General features: G+C 43.3%; 2 protein-coding genes across 11 annotated transcripts in view; one reads left to right on the top strand and one right to left on the bottom strand.

Moving 5' to 3' along the window:
- Pdzd2 (PDZ domain containing 2) overlaps positions 1 to 15,695 on the bottom strand; it is a 350,811-nt gene that overhangs the window by 30,786 nt on the left and 304,330 nt on the right. For all 10 annotated transcript variants that reach the window (XR_009590840.1, XM_060380441.1, XM_060380442.1 and 7 more), the window contains 7 exons: positions 13,099 to 13,218; positions 12,256 to 12,370; positions 8,675 to 8,748; positions 8,338 to 8,566; positions 7,545 to 7,662; positions 5,379 to 5,511; positions 25 to 106 (listed from right to left, as the gene is read on the bottom strand). Coding sequence is in view for 9 of the 10 variants with exons in the window: in XM_060380441.1 (XP_060236424.1) it covers positions 25 to 106; positions 5,379 to 5,511; positions 7,545 to 7,662; positions 8,338 to 8,566; positions 8,675 to 8,748; positions 12,256 to 12,370; positions 13,099 to 13,218 (871 nt within the window). In the remaining variant the exon portion in view is untranslated. The remainder of the gene's footprint in view (positions 1 to 24; positions 107 to 5,378; positions 5,512 to 7,544; positions 7,663 to 8,337; positions 8,567 to 8,674; positions 8,749 to 12,255; positions 12,371 to 13,098; positions 13,219 to 15,695) is intronic.
- Golph3 (golgi phosphoprotein 3) overlaps positions 1 to 15,695 on the top strand; it is a 106,341-nt gene that overhangs the window by 63,676 nt on the left and 26,970 nt on the right. The gene's annotated exons all lie outside the window — the stretch shown is intronic.

Below are 15,695 nucleotides of genomic sequence, written 5' to 3'. Positions count from 1 at the left end.
AACAAGGACATACATGATCCATACCTAAGCCAGGTGAGGAGTTGCTTTCTTTGCTCTCCTGGTAGGTGCTGCGTGCTATCACTTCATCCATCTCCTGCTCAGAAACCTGATTTCCAGCAGAAAGCACAAATTAGGTGTTTTTATGTATTTATTCCCCCCAATAAAAAGCTAGGCTGAGAGGGCCAGAGACTGGAAACACCTTCGGATTCTGTTTTGTGTGTTTGTTCAGAAAGGCTATAGAAATGGGTTCCCCTTCAGTCCCTCAGGGGTCATGCACTCTATAACTGGATACGATGACTTCAATCTCTGTTACACTGGAATGAGCCAGACTTTTCTCCTGGAATGTTTGTCATCAGAGGGTCTGTATGGAGAGAGTTTGAGACAATACGAGTATCCCTCACCTGTATGCATGTGACAGACCATTTGTGTGTGCAGTATTTTCTAAGTCAGCATACACAGTATCGGGCCTCCTCACAGCAACTTTCATTTTAGCATTACTGATTTTTGTGGAAGCACCATTATTATGAAGCTTTAAAAAAATGATTTGTGTATTTCTTCCATTCTTTCTGTATTTATTAATACAGTGGTCTATCCAGGGAATTCTTTCCCCACTGTTATCCTGTTCTTTGAAAAATCCTTTCATTTATTCTGATTTTAAAGTGTTTCTGTGAGTACACACATATGTGTCCCGAGTGGAGGCCAGACATTGAGCACTACACTTCTTCCTCTGCTACTCTGTCTTGTTTTTGAGACAGGGTCTCTCACTGGACCCAGAGCTCAATGATTGGCTAGGCTGAATGACCTCATGACAGGGGTCCATTTGCCCCACCACCCCGCTCTGCATTGGGCTTACAGAAGTGCGTCTGGAGTTAGGGGTGGTGGGACTCTGAAACTAGTTCTTGTGATTGTACAGCTGGCACCTGACCCATTGAGTTATTTCCCTGGACCCTAACCATTATCCTTAACTGTCAGTATTCATGGGAAATGTCTTTATAAAAACTTTATAAAACTATGATCCTATTTCAAAAGATAATTGAACACTTAGTTTCTGTTTCAAAGATATTTAAACTTAGGATGACAATTTCGTATACTAAAATAATATTTAACATGAATCCTATTTGGATAAGAATGTGAGCTTGTCTTGATAAATAAATACAGGGCTTACCCTAATAGACGAATGAGTACCACATCACAGCCTTTATATAATACTTTAGGGAGGGTATAACAGAAAATAAAATACATACACTTACACTTACACACACACACACACACACACACACACACACACTCACTCACTCTGTTCCACAAAGCAAAATGTAACCATACAAACAAGCCAGGGAAAATGTCAGCATCAACAATGGTGTTTTTCTTGAAAATAGACTTTCAATATTTGCAACTGTTTTTCTGAGCAGGAGAAAAGCCAATTTCTGTCGTCTCCTCCCCCCTTTTCCTATTTCACATGAGTGAGAAGCTGCTCTAACAAGCCCACATCTTAGCTGTCTAGACCTGGAAGGGTCGAATATCCCAGCTGGGCAGCCACTGCTCCACACATCAGGAGAAGCAGGAGAGGAGAAAATGCTGCGGTGTTTCTTTTGGAACCACACAAAAAACTAAGGCAGCGCATACATTCTGTATCAAAATGTCCTCTTGGCAAGGAATGCTGAATAAGTGGTACAAAAATACATTAAAGCTAAGATGGAATCTTGACCAGAAGAAAAATATAGTATCATGTGGCAAGCAAGAACATCATGTTTACCCGGGAAGAAACGTGAAGGCCGGCCCACTACTGAAGTGTGGTTTTGCTGGGCACATTTCCAGCATATCACAGACCGTTTTACTGTGGCTGGAAAAACAAATCCATTTGTGTGTTCAATGGGGTCTTAGACCACCCGTCCTACGGTGATCAGGCTTTGCACTGAAATACTGTTTTGATATGGGTCATGTTGGCGAAAAGCGTTTGGGCTGAGATGAAGCAGGCTGAACAAATCACCACCCTGGAGGTCAGATATGCCTCGAGGCCAGTGGCGTACATTCTTAATGTGAGCTGGGGGTTGGGGGTAGTAGGTCGACTACAGCATGCTGGACAGTGTACTGAGGTGAAAGGAGGCGATGCCAATGTTGCAGTCTAAGTGGAGGAAGAAGCTGGGAACCGCTTTCACTCGCTGGACTCACAGGGCAAAATGGTGTTCAGTGTGACCCAGGGAGAACTATAGGGACAGCAGCAGAAAGAATACAAAGTAGAACAGATTCTAAATCAAAATCTTAAAAAAAAAAAAAAAATGTATCAGGGAAGGCATTCTGAGAATGCATGTAGATAAAGCAAGCTAGTAAAACCTAAAACAAACAATAGCAGCAGCCACCAGTCAAGGTCCGTCATGACTGTCACCACACCGCCAGGCGAAGACTTAAGGCTGCTCAGTGCTTATCCGCACTGGGCAGGACCAGCACTACAAGAGAATATCACTCAGTGCACGCCTTTAATCCCAGCACTAGGGAGGCCGAGGCAGGTGAACTGCAGCCTGGTCTACGGAGTGTGTTCCAGGACAGCCAGAGCTACACAAAGAAACCCTGTCTTGAAAAAACAAACGAACAAAAATTTAAAAGCAACTATACAAGGGAGAGAAGACCAAATAGTTTCTATAGGTTAACAGTTGAAAAAGTAATTTCAATTTTTAAAAAAAAAATTAGTGAGCTCTTAGATCTTAATTACAGAAGCATCTCTAAAGGTCAGAAGGGGATGTCTCTTTAAACAGTTCTCCCATCTGTCTAAAGTCTTCCCACCTTAATATAACAATTGCCTTTTGTTGGCCTGGGGGACTGAACGTTTGATGTGACGTAGTAACTGTCACTCACAGACATAAATATGTTCCCAAGTTGGTAGAATCTGTGATGTCGTCATAAGACTCCATGGACTTCGGGTCCCTTCTCAAGAGACTACAATCTCTTCCACCTGTGCAGCTCTGGGATGCTACCATTGCCTTCTACCCAGTGGAAGTTCAACGAACCATTAGGTGAATTTCACATAGGCCAGGATTTCGCTCCGAGCCACATGGACCTGTGAGACACGGGGAGGGGCAGTCTCTCCCTTTCAAGTGAGGCTCACACACGTGCCTGCTTCCCAACACTCATGCCAGGCTATCCACAGTCTCCACAAGAACCCTCTCTTCTTCTCCAGTAGGTTCTCGAAGGCTGGTGGTGCCTGTGCCTGAGCCACCAGCCATCCTCAGACTGGAAGGATCTCTTCCTTGCTAAGTCAACCGTGAAGCCAGAGAAGGTGGCTTCATTGTTCATTCTCAGCCACAGACTATATATGCACATCTTCACAGCCAGAAAATGGGGAGAGCTGCAGGGAGTCCTGTGCCCTCTTGGCCTCAGTTCCTGGAGGCCCCTCTTCTCTGCAGAGGGACTATCCACTTGACACTTTCAGGCTGTGTCCTTAGAGGAACAAACACAACCAGTTCCAGACAAAGTGAGTACAATCTACATGACAGGGGACTTTTGACGGGGACTTGTGCTATGTGTTTCTACTGTGCAGGGAAATGGGCGAACAGCTGTGCAAGCAGTCTGAGGAAAAGCCTCTAGCATGGTCTAAGGAATTCACTCTTGAGGACTTGGCCCATCAGAGAGAGAAAATAGGATCCTGTATGATACCTAATACAATTAATAATTTGCCCACTAGAGTTTGTTTGAAATGTTGACCTTTATTTTCCGCAACACTGATGAAAGTAAAACCCACAGAGGAGCATTTGCAAAATCAGGAAGTGGGTTTGCAAACCTAGATTTCAACCAATTTTCATGTATTTACAGGGTGCGAGATGAGAACCATCCAGAAAGACAAATAGGTGGGTTTTTTCCCCCCTGTCGCTATGAAACATGAAGAAGGAATACAACATTTGTTCCTTGAAGGACAAGGAACTGTCCCTGAAAGTTCATTACTCTAGACATTTGATAGGAATGCATCAACAGTTAGTGGGAATCGAATTAAAAATAGTAGCCAAGTTCACTTTAATTGATTAATCATTTTATTTTTGTGGCATTAGAGTCTAAGCCCAGGGTCTTCAGCATACCAGGCAAGGACCCTATCAGTTTTTTGTGTGTGTGTGTGTGTGTGTGTGTGTGTGTGTGTTGGGGGGGTTCTCTATGTAGCCTTGGCTGTTTTGGAATTGCTTCACAGACCAGGCTGTTCTCGAACTCACAGAGATCTACCTGCCTCTGCCTCCCAGAATTCTGGGGTTACAGGCATGTGCCGCAGCATCTGGCCACCTTCTTCTTTTTTAAGATTTATTTATTTTTATTTTATATGTATGAGTGCTTGCCCACAGGTATGTGAGTGCACCACTTATGTGCCTCACGCCCTCAGAACAGGGTATTAGAACCCCTGAAAATTTGAGTTCAGGTAGGCATAAGCTACCATGTGGATGCTGGGAACTGAACTCAGGCCCTTTTCAAGAACAGCAAGTACTCGTAAATGCTTGCCATCTCTTTTACCACATATTTTTATTTCTTACTTGAATGGAGCTTAACATTCTCTGGGCTAGCTTTGAAAACTAATTAGCACTGAACTTAAAAGGGATAGAATTTCCAAGATATGGGCAAACAAAAAACTATCTATCTATCTATCTATCTATCTATCTATCTATCTATCTATCTATCTATAGTATGTATGTGTGTATGTACGCGTATGTGTATGTATGTGCATGAGCACACTGGATATGCATGCAACTGTGCGAGTCTAGGTGCATGTGTGGAAGTCAGAGGACAGCTTTGGGTGGTGTCTTAACCTCCTACCATGAGATGGGGATCACATGTTGCTCTCCGCTCCAAGCACAGCTGCTCCACAAGCTTCCAGAGGTTCTCATGTTTCTGCTCCCATCTCACCACAGACTGACTGGGGTTACAGGTGTGAGCTGCCACCTCAGGCTGCACGTGGGTTCTGGAGAGCCGAACTCTGACCCTTATGCTTGCATGGCAATGGCTTCGTTCATTGAACCACCTCCCAGGTGTGCCACCCCTAAGGGTTCTTATCTCAATGGGCTACAGAGATGATCTAGTCTGGTACAAGCAGGTTTTCTGGGTGTAGGTAGTAAGCATCTCACCAGCAGCCAACCAGCCACCGCAGTTACTCATAGTCCTGCTTTCCATGAGATCGGATTTTAAATTCGCCAAATAACCTCGACAACAATAAAATTTCTTAGACTGTGAAGATGAAGAAGCCCAGTTCCAAGGTCAATTTCCCAAGGGCACCTACCAAAGGCTGATGGCCAGTCCCAGCCGTGCGAACCCTCTCACCGAACACAGCCTCATGTATGAATGCTGTCATTGGCCGAAATATAGGCCAAATCACTGTCCTATATTCAAAGCAGGGTGAAATTCCTCACCTTTGGATTAGGATGTCGGCCGATGACCAGGCGAACGGGTCCTGGTGGGCATTTACTTAAGATGGCGTGCACTTTGCTTAAAGCTGCGTGGCGCACATTCACAGAATTCACTTCTAGGATTTGGTCTCCCCGGCTAGAGAGGGGGGAACATAATAACACATTGTGGCAACAGACAGATTTTTAAAAGCTAAGACAGCTTTCAGGAAGGGGTTTAGAATATGAAATCTTTTCCGAATACTTCAAAGAAGCAAATGACATTCTTTCATCTTTATAACATATATTAAAAAAGCAATATATTCATATAAGCATTACATCTTACATTGACCAAGGCTATTATCAGAAACAGGAAACAAATAAAACTGATAAAAAGACAAGAAGGAAGGGTACCATTCAGTGAGCACTTCCACATGAGGTCCTACACAAAGTAGGTTATACAGTAACACTTCCGATAGGTTAAGTATTACTTTTAAATGGGAGGCCCACAGAGGTCACTCAAATAGGGTACACTGAGTTATCTCAGGTCTGTGTGATTTGATTATCACACAGTAGCCTCTTGACCACCGACAGTTTCTTCTTTCTTCCTACCATCTTGAAATGATTATAGTAATATAGTCAAAGGTGGAAATATCTGACGCTCCAAGGTTACCTAAGAATTTGTAAAAATATTTCAAATTTGAACAAATGAGAAATTTAGGACAAGTTGCCTATTTTGACTTGAAATTATCGGGAGAGTGCTCAGCAGGAGAGAACAAAGACCCTTTACATGGGCTCTGAGGAATGTTCATTTGGCTGGCCCCAGGCATATGGAACCATTCAAGAAAGAAACGTCAACTTGGGGTGTCATTAAAGGATTTTTCTTCCTTGGGTTCTAAAAGTATATTTTCTTTAATGCACTTTGGATGATTTATTAAGGGTTTTTTTTCATATGGAAATTCACTCTGATGATTAACGAAAAATGTAATATAATCTATTAACACAGCCTCCAAGATGGCAACCTCAACGAATGCTGTTTTGACAATTCTTCAATCGCCAAAGGACTTAGACGCTTAATGGGGAGAAAGGTGATACTGTTTGTACAGAGTGCTTTGTGGAATATGTGCACATTTTTGTGAGATTTAGGTGGGCACCAACCACTGCAATTACAGTATAAAAGAATGCTAAGATTTCTCGTGTACATAGAAAACTGATAATACAACTCAACTATCTACATCGAGAAATCTGATGGTCCATGATTTTAGATGACATTCAAATGGCAGTGAAAAATATTGAAAAAGCTCAAAAACTAATAACAAGACCTCCCACACGCACATGATTTCAGGGCTCTTTTACATCTAGTCACTGAACCAATACCAGCAGCTCCAGGCCACAGGATGAAGTCTACATAAACGAATAAAAAGTGAAAGAGTATATTGAAATAACCATAGATAATCTCCATAGAGTTATATGTTGTCAAAATTCTGACACTGAACTTTTGAGTCCAAATACAACAAGGCAGGTAGAAAGACTATTTTAATTTTTGTTTTCTGTTGTTTTGATAAAATACCGTGACAAAACCAATGTATGCAAAGGATGTATGTAGCTCACAACTCCAGGTTGTACTCCATCAAGGTAATGGAACTTAAAACCACTATAGTCATATTTAGAGTTAAGAGCCCTTGCTTGCTTTCTCTACTCTTCTCCAATTCAGAATCCCTTTCCTAGAGAATGGTGACACCCGGAGTGGGCAGATGTCCCTCAAAGACAGGCCCCACAGGCCAATATGGTCTAGACAGTCCCTTACTGAGACTTTTGGGTGATTATAGTTTGTGTCAAGTTAATACTTAAAATCATCAGGGAAAACAAGATTTAAAGAACGGTGATTCAACCAAGTTCATATGAACTTTTTATCCTTGTTGATGTTATTAACATCATGATGCTATTATTCAGTCTTCTCTATATTATTAGAAAGAAAGTCAATGATGTCGAGTTCTAGAGAAAAAATTAAGTAAGCACAGCAAATATTCCTATGATCCTAGCAGTAGGGAAGTAGAGTCAGGCTATATAGTAAGCCTCAAGGCTGCCTGGGCTCTATGTCACTGTCTGTGTCCGTCTAAGCAGATAATAATGTGTGTCTTCACAGCTCACAGGACCACACCAGGACTCGAGAATGCCAGGGATGTAACTGACCTTAGGTTGCTCTCCATCTTGGCCACCGATCCAGGGGCAAGGCTGTGGATGTATATACCTGGAGGGCTGTTTTCCAAGGCCAAGCAGCAGGCACCAATGCCTAATCCAACTCTGGGCTCTGCAAGAGGCATGACACAAAGACGAGAGCCAACAGGACACAGAAACCAGAAAATATGCAGTTTAAACAGCGTTAACAGAGAGTCAGACCAATAAGCTTTTTGTTTGGTTCAGATGCAGAAGTAAATTCTGCTTTTCGTGTTATCTTAAAATGTTCTGCTCTCTGCTTAGCCAAAGAACATCCTCACATTTGACTCTGGAAATAGCTGGAGAATGACTAATATTTTTATCCTGAATATAAAAAACCCTTTAGACTTTTTTGGCGTTCAACTAATTTCTTGGTTATTTATAATTGTTGATCATCTTTCAACAGTAAGTACTAGTGGGGGAGGGGAGAATGTGAAAAGGCAGTAGGATTTGCTGAGAACCTATGATTTATAGTTACTAGCCTTAACTGTCTTCGTTAATTCTTTACAACTTTAGAATACTAGGCTTGAGCTACTCATTTTAACACAAGTCTCTGACGCACAGTGATTCACCTCAGGAGAGCTTTAAAGATTGCGTTACCGGTGACTTCCTTCACTTCTGTAAAATGATTAAACATTTCTCCTTTTGACTTTCCTGGCCACTTGGAGAACAGCATCTGCCGCTGACAGCAGGCGTTTCCAAAGGACTGATTTAAAAAATGAACGAAGGAACAGAGAGAGCGGGAGGAGAGGGGACCGGTTTGCCGTACCTTTGTTGAGTGTGACTTCCATGACAATCCTGTCTTTGGGCCCAGGAGCCTTCCGACCCAGGGTTGAAGAAGCACCTTCATCTTGGCCTCCTCCTGCTGGGGTTCCCCCGCCAGTGTTGAAGCTTGGGGAGCTTGATCTGCTCATGTGCGTGGGGGTGGAGCATGGCGTGAGGCTGGGGCTGAGTAACTTGGTGCGCACGGTGAGCACAAACAACCCACTTCGGATTTGCTGCGAGACGATAGATGGGCAGGTGGAACCGGTCAGATTGCTCGCACAGCAAAGGCCAATCCCGAAGGGAAGAGGGGGGCCGACAGAGACCCATGGGGACACTGTTACCTTGAACGTGTGAATGGCCTCTTGGAACGTCAGGCCCTTTATCGGTATGCCATTTACATCAAGGATTTCGTCTCCTGATGGCCAAACATGAGAAGTACATGAGGCTTTAATTTACATATTCCCTGAACTACTACTGTCAAAATGTACGTTTTGATTCCTTAGGACTGTCCCCTAAATAGAATGATAAATACAAATTTAAAAACTCATGTTCTACAGCAATAATTCTATAATCAATATTTAATTAGGCTGGATTTGGTAGGGCACACCTGGATTCCCAGCTTTTGACAGGCTGAGGCAGGAGGATCAAGGCTAGCTGGGATAACAATGTGAATTCAAAGCTAGCCTGGGCTATAAAATAAGACTGTCCTAACGAAAACAGCACCAAAAAAAAAAAAAAACAGATAAAATACCACTGAAACCAACTGACAACCAACCAACCAACCAACCAACCAACCAACTAACCAAAACCCATTACCATCACCAAAACCAAACCAAACCAAAATCCCAAACCAAACTAACCAACCAATCAACAAAAAAACAACACACAGAAATACATAACGTATCAACCAACCAATAAACCAACCAACCAACCACTACCACCACCAAAAGCCAAAATCATCCATGGGAAAACTTGAAGCCCTAAGGAATATCAACCACTGGGACCTTTGATAAGAAATACTTTATGCTCAGAGACTGAGCTACAAATACCAAGTTTCAGATTTTAAATAGTCTTGTTTAAAAACACAAGGGAGTGTGAACACAGACAATTGGGGAGCCACTACCTTGGAAAGACAAGCTATGCAAGTCCCGAGAATTAACATGAAATGGAATAGGGATTCAACAGTAGAGAGAGAATCTTTAGACTGAGAATTGCCAGCCCCACCTCCAGAAACACTTGGGCTGTCTGGTCTTACTGGGGCAGGCCCTAGGGCTCCGGCAGGGCTACAGGCTTCTGTCTCAGAGAGCATTATAGGTTGATGCCAAATGGCTGCAGGGGCATGCTGAGCTGTGCAGAGTGTGTGTGCAATGCTCACTTGCTTCTCCCTGACTGTCATCTCCAACACTGTGAAGCTACAATCAGGTCGTTTTTCCATGCTGCTAGAGTGTCTTCTGGGAATGTCAGAGGATATGGACATCCTGTTGGCTTCTGAGAACTGTTTCTCATTTGCACTCTTGTGACATGGGTTGTGTTTTGGACTATGAGCTCATCAAACAGAAAAGGTGTCCCAGAAAAAAACAGACAGACTTTGCCTGTCATGACAGGAGCAGAGAGAGACTCTGTACACAAAGACATGGCAGATCCGCAGGAAGCTGCACGTGTTCACCCCAGACGGTCAACCCCAGAGCATGCTGTGCATATGGGGACCCTCGAGATGAGGTATAGAAAGGAGGCAATGCCCTATGCATTCCCTTTAATGCAACTGCACAAACCCCAACATAAGCGAAATAATCTCCCTTTAAAGGCCACCTGGCATCACCAACTATTCAATTATGACTGGAGGTGGTATGGACATGAGCGCAGGACAGAAACACTGAAATGATCACTCATGCGCTTATAATTTATATGAGTGCTTTTAAGGCGTATCCCTCAACAGTCTGGAAACCCAGTCCGAGACTTACATTGCTCATAAACGAACACATGTGAAAAAATAGTATTTAGGAGAATCATCCGCTATTAAGCTTTCATAGTGATTGATGTCCCCCTCTACCCTATTTTGCTTCATTCCATCAACCTCCCAGGATGAATTTCAATCAAGTGAGTGCATGGCACGTCCATTTCAAGACTGCTCTGGTGGATTTTTTACGCTGCTCTGAAACCAGACACCGGTAGCACCTGGGGGTTAACTTTTCCTCAGAGAAAGAGAGATAAATATTTTGTCCAAGAAGTATTACGCCTAGTCAAATCATGCTGTTAGACGAACGCTTCTCCGTGCTCTGCCTAAAACCAGTACACTCCGACTCACTCTCCCAGTTTAAAAAAAAGAAGTAAACTGGTATAAGTCAGTGGCCACTACCTTTGAGTCAACAAAACTGGATAGTCAAATCATTTCTAAAGGTAACTAGAAATATCCTGACACAATGGTATGAGTTCGAGTCCCGGGACACGCTTTGTAGAAACGGAGAACTGACTCCTCCAGTTTGTCTCTCACCTCCACACATGCACTGTGACTCGGCTGTCCATGCACACATGTACACCAAAGTAAACAAATGAATTTAAAATGGCAAAAATGCATATTTAAAAGAAAGGGGAAAAACGGGATTTATACTTTGGTTAGTACTATGTAAAGTTATGTTCACAATTTACTGACAATTTTGCTTCATGAAAGTAAACAGTCTTAATCCAGATAAATATTTTGTAAGATATGCAAACATACACAATGAGAAGAATCACTTTATTATAAGAAACTACTGTGCCTGGTTGTGCTATATGCATACATTGTAATCCCAGCATGCATGAAGGCAGAGGCTGGCAGGTCTTTGCAAGTTAGCGAGGCCAGCTTGGTCTACATAGGGAGGTGCAGGTCAGCCAGGGCTACGTGGTTCGAAGGGCAGATTTCTAGCTGCTGATCATCTCTGAGTGCCAGGTTCCTCATCTATTAAAGGATTACTCCAAAATATCTACTCAACAGGCTTGTAATACAGTTAATGAAATAACTTCAATACATAGACATGCTTTGTAAATGTTTAAAGCACCATAAAATACAAGGTAGAGTTAAACATTTAAAAATTTTATTTGAAACATGTAACTTAAAACCTCAGTGCTAATTTAATCTATACCCTAAATCACTTGTCTTTTGTATTTATGTCTGATAACATGGAAGGCACTGTGGAGAATGGAAAGGTGTTCAATTAGGAGCCAGCTGTGTAGTATTGATTTCAACAGCAAGACATTAAATAGCTATTAAAGTACTTTGCTTTCCCATTAGCCTTAAGGTAATACCGGACTATTAAATTCTCAGGAATTTTTAAGGCAGAGAACCTGAACAACGAACCAGCAGTGACAGTAAAAACCTACAGAAACATCAAGCCATTTCTTATATATGATCTTGTAGAAGAAATATCTTGTGTATTGTATGAATGTAACACCTGTCAATAAAGAAATGGCCTATAGGAAAGGCTAGAATAGAAGGTGGGACATCTGTTGGGCAGAGAGGATTCTGGGATAGAGCCAAGTCGGGAGAGTTGTCCGTGAAGATGTGAGTACAGACTCAGGGTATCTGAGCATCAGTAACCAGCCATGTGGCAGAATGGAGATTAGTAAAAATGGGTTATTTTAAGTTATGAGCTAATCAGGGAATGAGCCTGATATTTGTAAATATATTTTGAGTCTCATGAGTTATTATTTTGGGAGCTTGGTGCCATGAAAAAGAAAAGCTTCAAGGTAGGCATTAACATGAAGCTTGGGTTGTTCGGTCTGCCCAAGGTCATGATTAGGAGGTGCTGGATTCAGCACAGGTCTAGGGCAGTCTCTAGACCATGATTTCAGCTGCCATGCCATCCAGTCACATCTGGCCAGAAGACAAACTCTCGAGGACTCAGGCTGTTACTACAGATCACACCAAGAGACTCTTCTTGCCTACCTTCTTTGAGTCTGCCATCCTCCGCGGCTGATCCATTTGGGAAAATGGTCTTGACAAAAATCCCCATCTGGCCTCGAACGCAGTCTCGGCCTCCAGCAATGCTAAAGCCAAGGCCCTACGTTCAAAGTAGACAGTTCAAAGTGGACAAGAGTCCAGGGTGGCACTATGGAGTTTTAACTACAAAAACCCTTCCCACTGTAGTATCTGACTGAAATATCTTTCCTATGCAGGTTTGGAGTTTAGGTAAACGACTAGTTTCAAAATCAAGTTTCCTTTCCTAGTTCCCTCCTCAGATCTAGCTGCAGTGCACTAGACCTGTGCCATATTAGTGGAGTGATTTAGGATGAACATTAGGAATTTTTAATTTGACAGTCTTTGACTCCCAGAATCACAGTTTCCTAATGATGAACAAAATGGCTCTTGAAGCCATTACACACCTTGTGGGTGCCACATTTGTTTCAGTGTTTCCATTTTGCATGATGTCAAAGTGGGAATTTCAACATTAACATAACACTAAGTTATCTGTACATCTGTATAATAGAAAAGCCATTGACTGTCACTCAAAAATGAGAGAGGGAACATTCTCTAAGCATGCAAACAGATTGGGGGATTATTCCTTCCACTCTGGCTTCTATCGAGGGGCTGGAAACTCCGTCTCAGTAGGGCAAAGAGTGGTACCATCCTGTCACTGTTGAGGCCCAAAGGAAGGAAAGTCTGGGAAATCATATTATCCCTTTTCAGAAGCTACTTTTTAAATGAAAACAGAACAAAACAGATTTATCTACTTAAAGAATATGCTACAACTCACCTGGAGGGCAAAAGAGTCTGCAGGAAATAGCTCACCTTGCCTTTCTCTTTGTATAGCCCAATGATGGAAATAACGGATGGCCGAATGAGCCTCCATGGAGATTCCACGTGGGTGGTGCTCAGGGAGCGGGTCGACTTCTTCACGATGTGGTATTCCTGAAAGCCAGCACAAGCAAGATCATTTACCCCGCTGTGGGCTCTGACATGCAAAGAGAGTTTGAAAACCCTCAGCTGTCTTTAGTGTTGGTCACTTCCCACCGGCCCATCTGTGGTCCACTGGCTTAAAGAAAGTTTACTCTAAATATGAATGGAGCAGGGCTTCCCACATCTGTGCCTTGTTTGCCCTACCTGCTCTGTCACAGAGAGCTGCTTAGGGACCCCAAGCACCTGTGTCACTCTGTCCTTAAATGTAAGTCACAAGGTCCTTCTGGAATGGGGTCAGGAGAACAAAGACGACCACCCTGGGCTTGGGCTCTTCCTGGAACTCTCCCCCACCCCCACTCTAAGTTCATAATCATATTTAAAATGTATCTCACCATTTTAAGCTTAATTTACTCATTCAAAAACTCAGCAAGCCCATGTCTCTTATAAACTGCAAACCACAAGCCCAGACAACTGTTTTTCCACATAAAATACCCTGTTGAGAGACAGCCACTGTTTCAGCTCTAATCTTTCATATTTGGAAAAATCAAATACTTTCCCATAAGCCACACTTTCCTCTTCTGGCCAGGAGCTCCAACCTCAATCCCCTTTTCGTGCCCTCACCCATGACAGTCATGTGTATCAGCAGAATGCACATTGATAACATAATCAGGAGATTAAGCGACTACCTATTCTAAGAGAACACTAGGTTCTCTTAGAATAATAAATGTCTTATATGGTGCAGATATCATAACACAGGTGGAAAAAAAAATCACTTCATGTTTAATATGAGAAAGAACCATCACAAGACAGTTTTTATCCCTGGTTTGTGTCTGCTTCATTCATATGTAGGAATGAGACATTCCCTCCTGCCAGGGGTATTTTGCATCCCCTGGCAGCTTCGAAGTTACACTGTGCAGTTTGACAGAATATCTGCCAGTAACACGGCCTGCCCAGACTTGGGCTCATTAAGTAAATGATGTGGGCTTGGCAGTGTTACTACCCGTTTACTGAAACCACTGCAGAGAGTGCCAGAAAGAGGGTTGTGGCTTGCCAGCCCTCAAACACAGAGGCTCATGTATGACCCCCTTGAGAAACCCCTCCTCTGATCACCAGTCTTCAGCCCTGCTTCATGCCACCTCTCCTGGGAAGCAGGCAGAAGCCAAAGGCCTGAGTGCTTCATGTGACCTTTTGAGAGTCTAAAGGGTCCTTCTGCACCAAGTACCCTACACTGCACTGCCCACTGGCCACCAGCGGGTATATGTTTGGAATGAGGTTCACTACAATTAAAAGGCACTCCTCAGCTGTGCATTCACAGGCTGAGACACACACACACAGCCGCCATCTTGGATGATACAGACACAGCCCACTCATACCTACACACTGAAGTTTTATTGGATAACTCTACACTAGGCAGCACTTTTAGTGGAGGAAAAAGGATGGGCAGGAGAGGTAAAAGCTGGGAGAAAAAGGAAAGGACTGAACATAAGAGCAAGGGCAATCTGAAGAGGGGAAAACTCTCTGTTGAGACTTTCTAACCCAGCATGAGCTTCTCGATTTTGGGGCTTGGCTAGAAATGGTTGTTTCTGGACTATGAACACGGACAAGTTTCCTCAGTAGACAGAATAGAAGTTGTCACCTGAGTGTGGGGTCCTCGGCCATGAAGAAAGTAAACCCTGACTTATCTCTTACCCTAAAACAGCCTGATAATGAGGTTTTACCCCTTCCTGGCCTGCCCCCACTCCCCTAGGTCCAGCTGGGTCATTCTGAGGAGGTCACAAACCTCCTTACCGGCTCTGTTGCTGTTCTAGATGTGTTTGATTAACCCTATTCAAATCTTTATTCTCTTGTTCTCTCAGCCCTTCACTTACCTCAGGCTGCCTTGGAGTGAATTCAGCACAGAACAACCTGATCATCACCCGCTTTGAACCATGCTCTTCCTTCCCTACCCACCCCAATCAGGTAAAGAGCAACAACCACCAGAACCAAAACCAGAAATACTTGATCTTGACAACACAACTGACTATAATCTTTTTTTCCCCTCAGATTCTGACATATAACCTTGTGTGAAATATTTAGCCATTTTGACCCTCAGTTGCTCTTCCTGCAAGGTGATCATAAGAGTCCAAGACCCTTGGAGCCCATCCCCCATGAGTCCCCAAAGTATGATACTTAGGGATGTCTCTGCTGCTGTGACGGCCTCTTCCAGCACCAGTTTTCTGATAGGCCCAGAGAGAATGCCAGTGACTCCCTGTGTGGATCATGGTACCAAGACTCAAGGAACCCCAAGTTTCCTGGAGACTGAGCTTCTGTCCAAGTTAGTTGTGAGCCTGTTGCTGTCCCAGGGATCTAGGGACAAGATAAGCGAGGAGGAACCCCTGTTCAGAGTTGTAAAACCTGAGGTCTTGACAGGAACAGGCTCTGTAAAGCTAACCACCTACTTTATTCCTCTATGGTGCACCTGACCCTGGCTGTTTGGGTCATCACCGGAT

Source organism: Meriones unguiculatus, chromosome 3 (genome assembly GCF_030254825.1).
Source record: "Meriones unguiculatus strain TT.TT164.6M chromosome 3, Bangor_MerUng_6.1, whole genome shotgun sequence".
NCBI lineage: Eukaryota > Metazoa > Chordata > Mammalia > Rodentia > Muridae > Meriones > Meriones unguiculatus.
The sequence above is the reverse complement of the archived record's forward strand: the minus strand, read 5'-3'. Positions and strand labels throughout refer to the sequence as shown.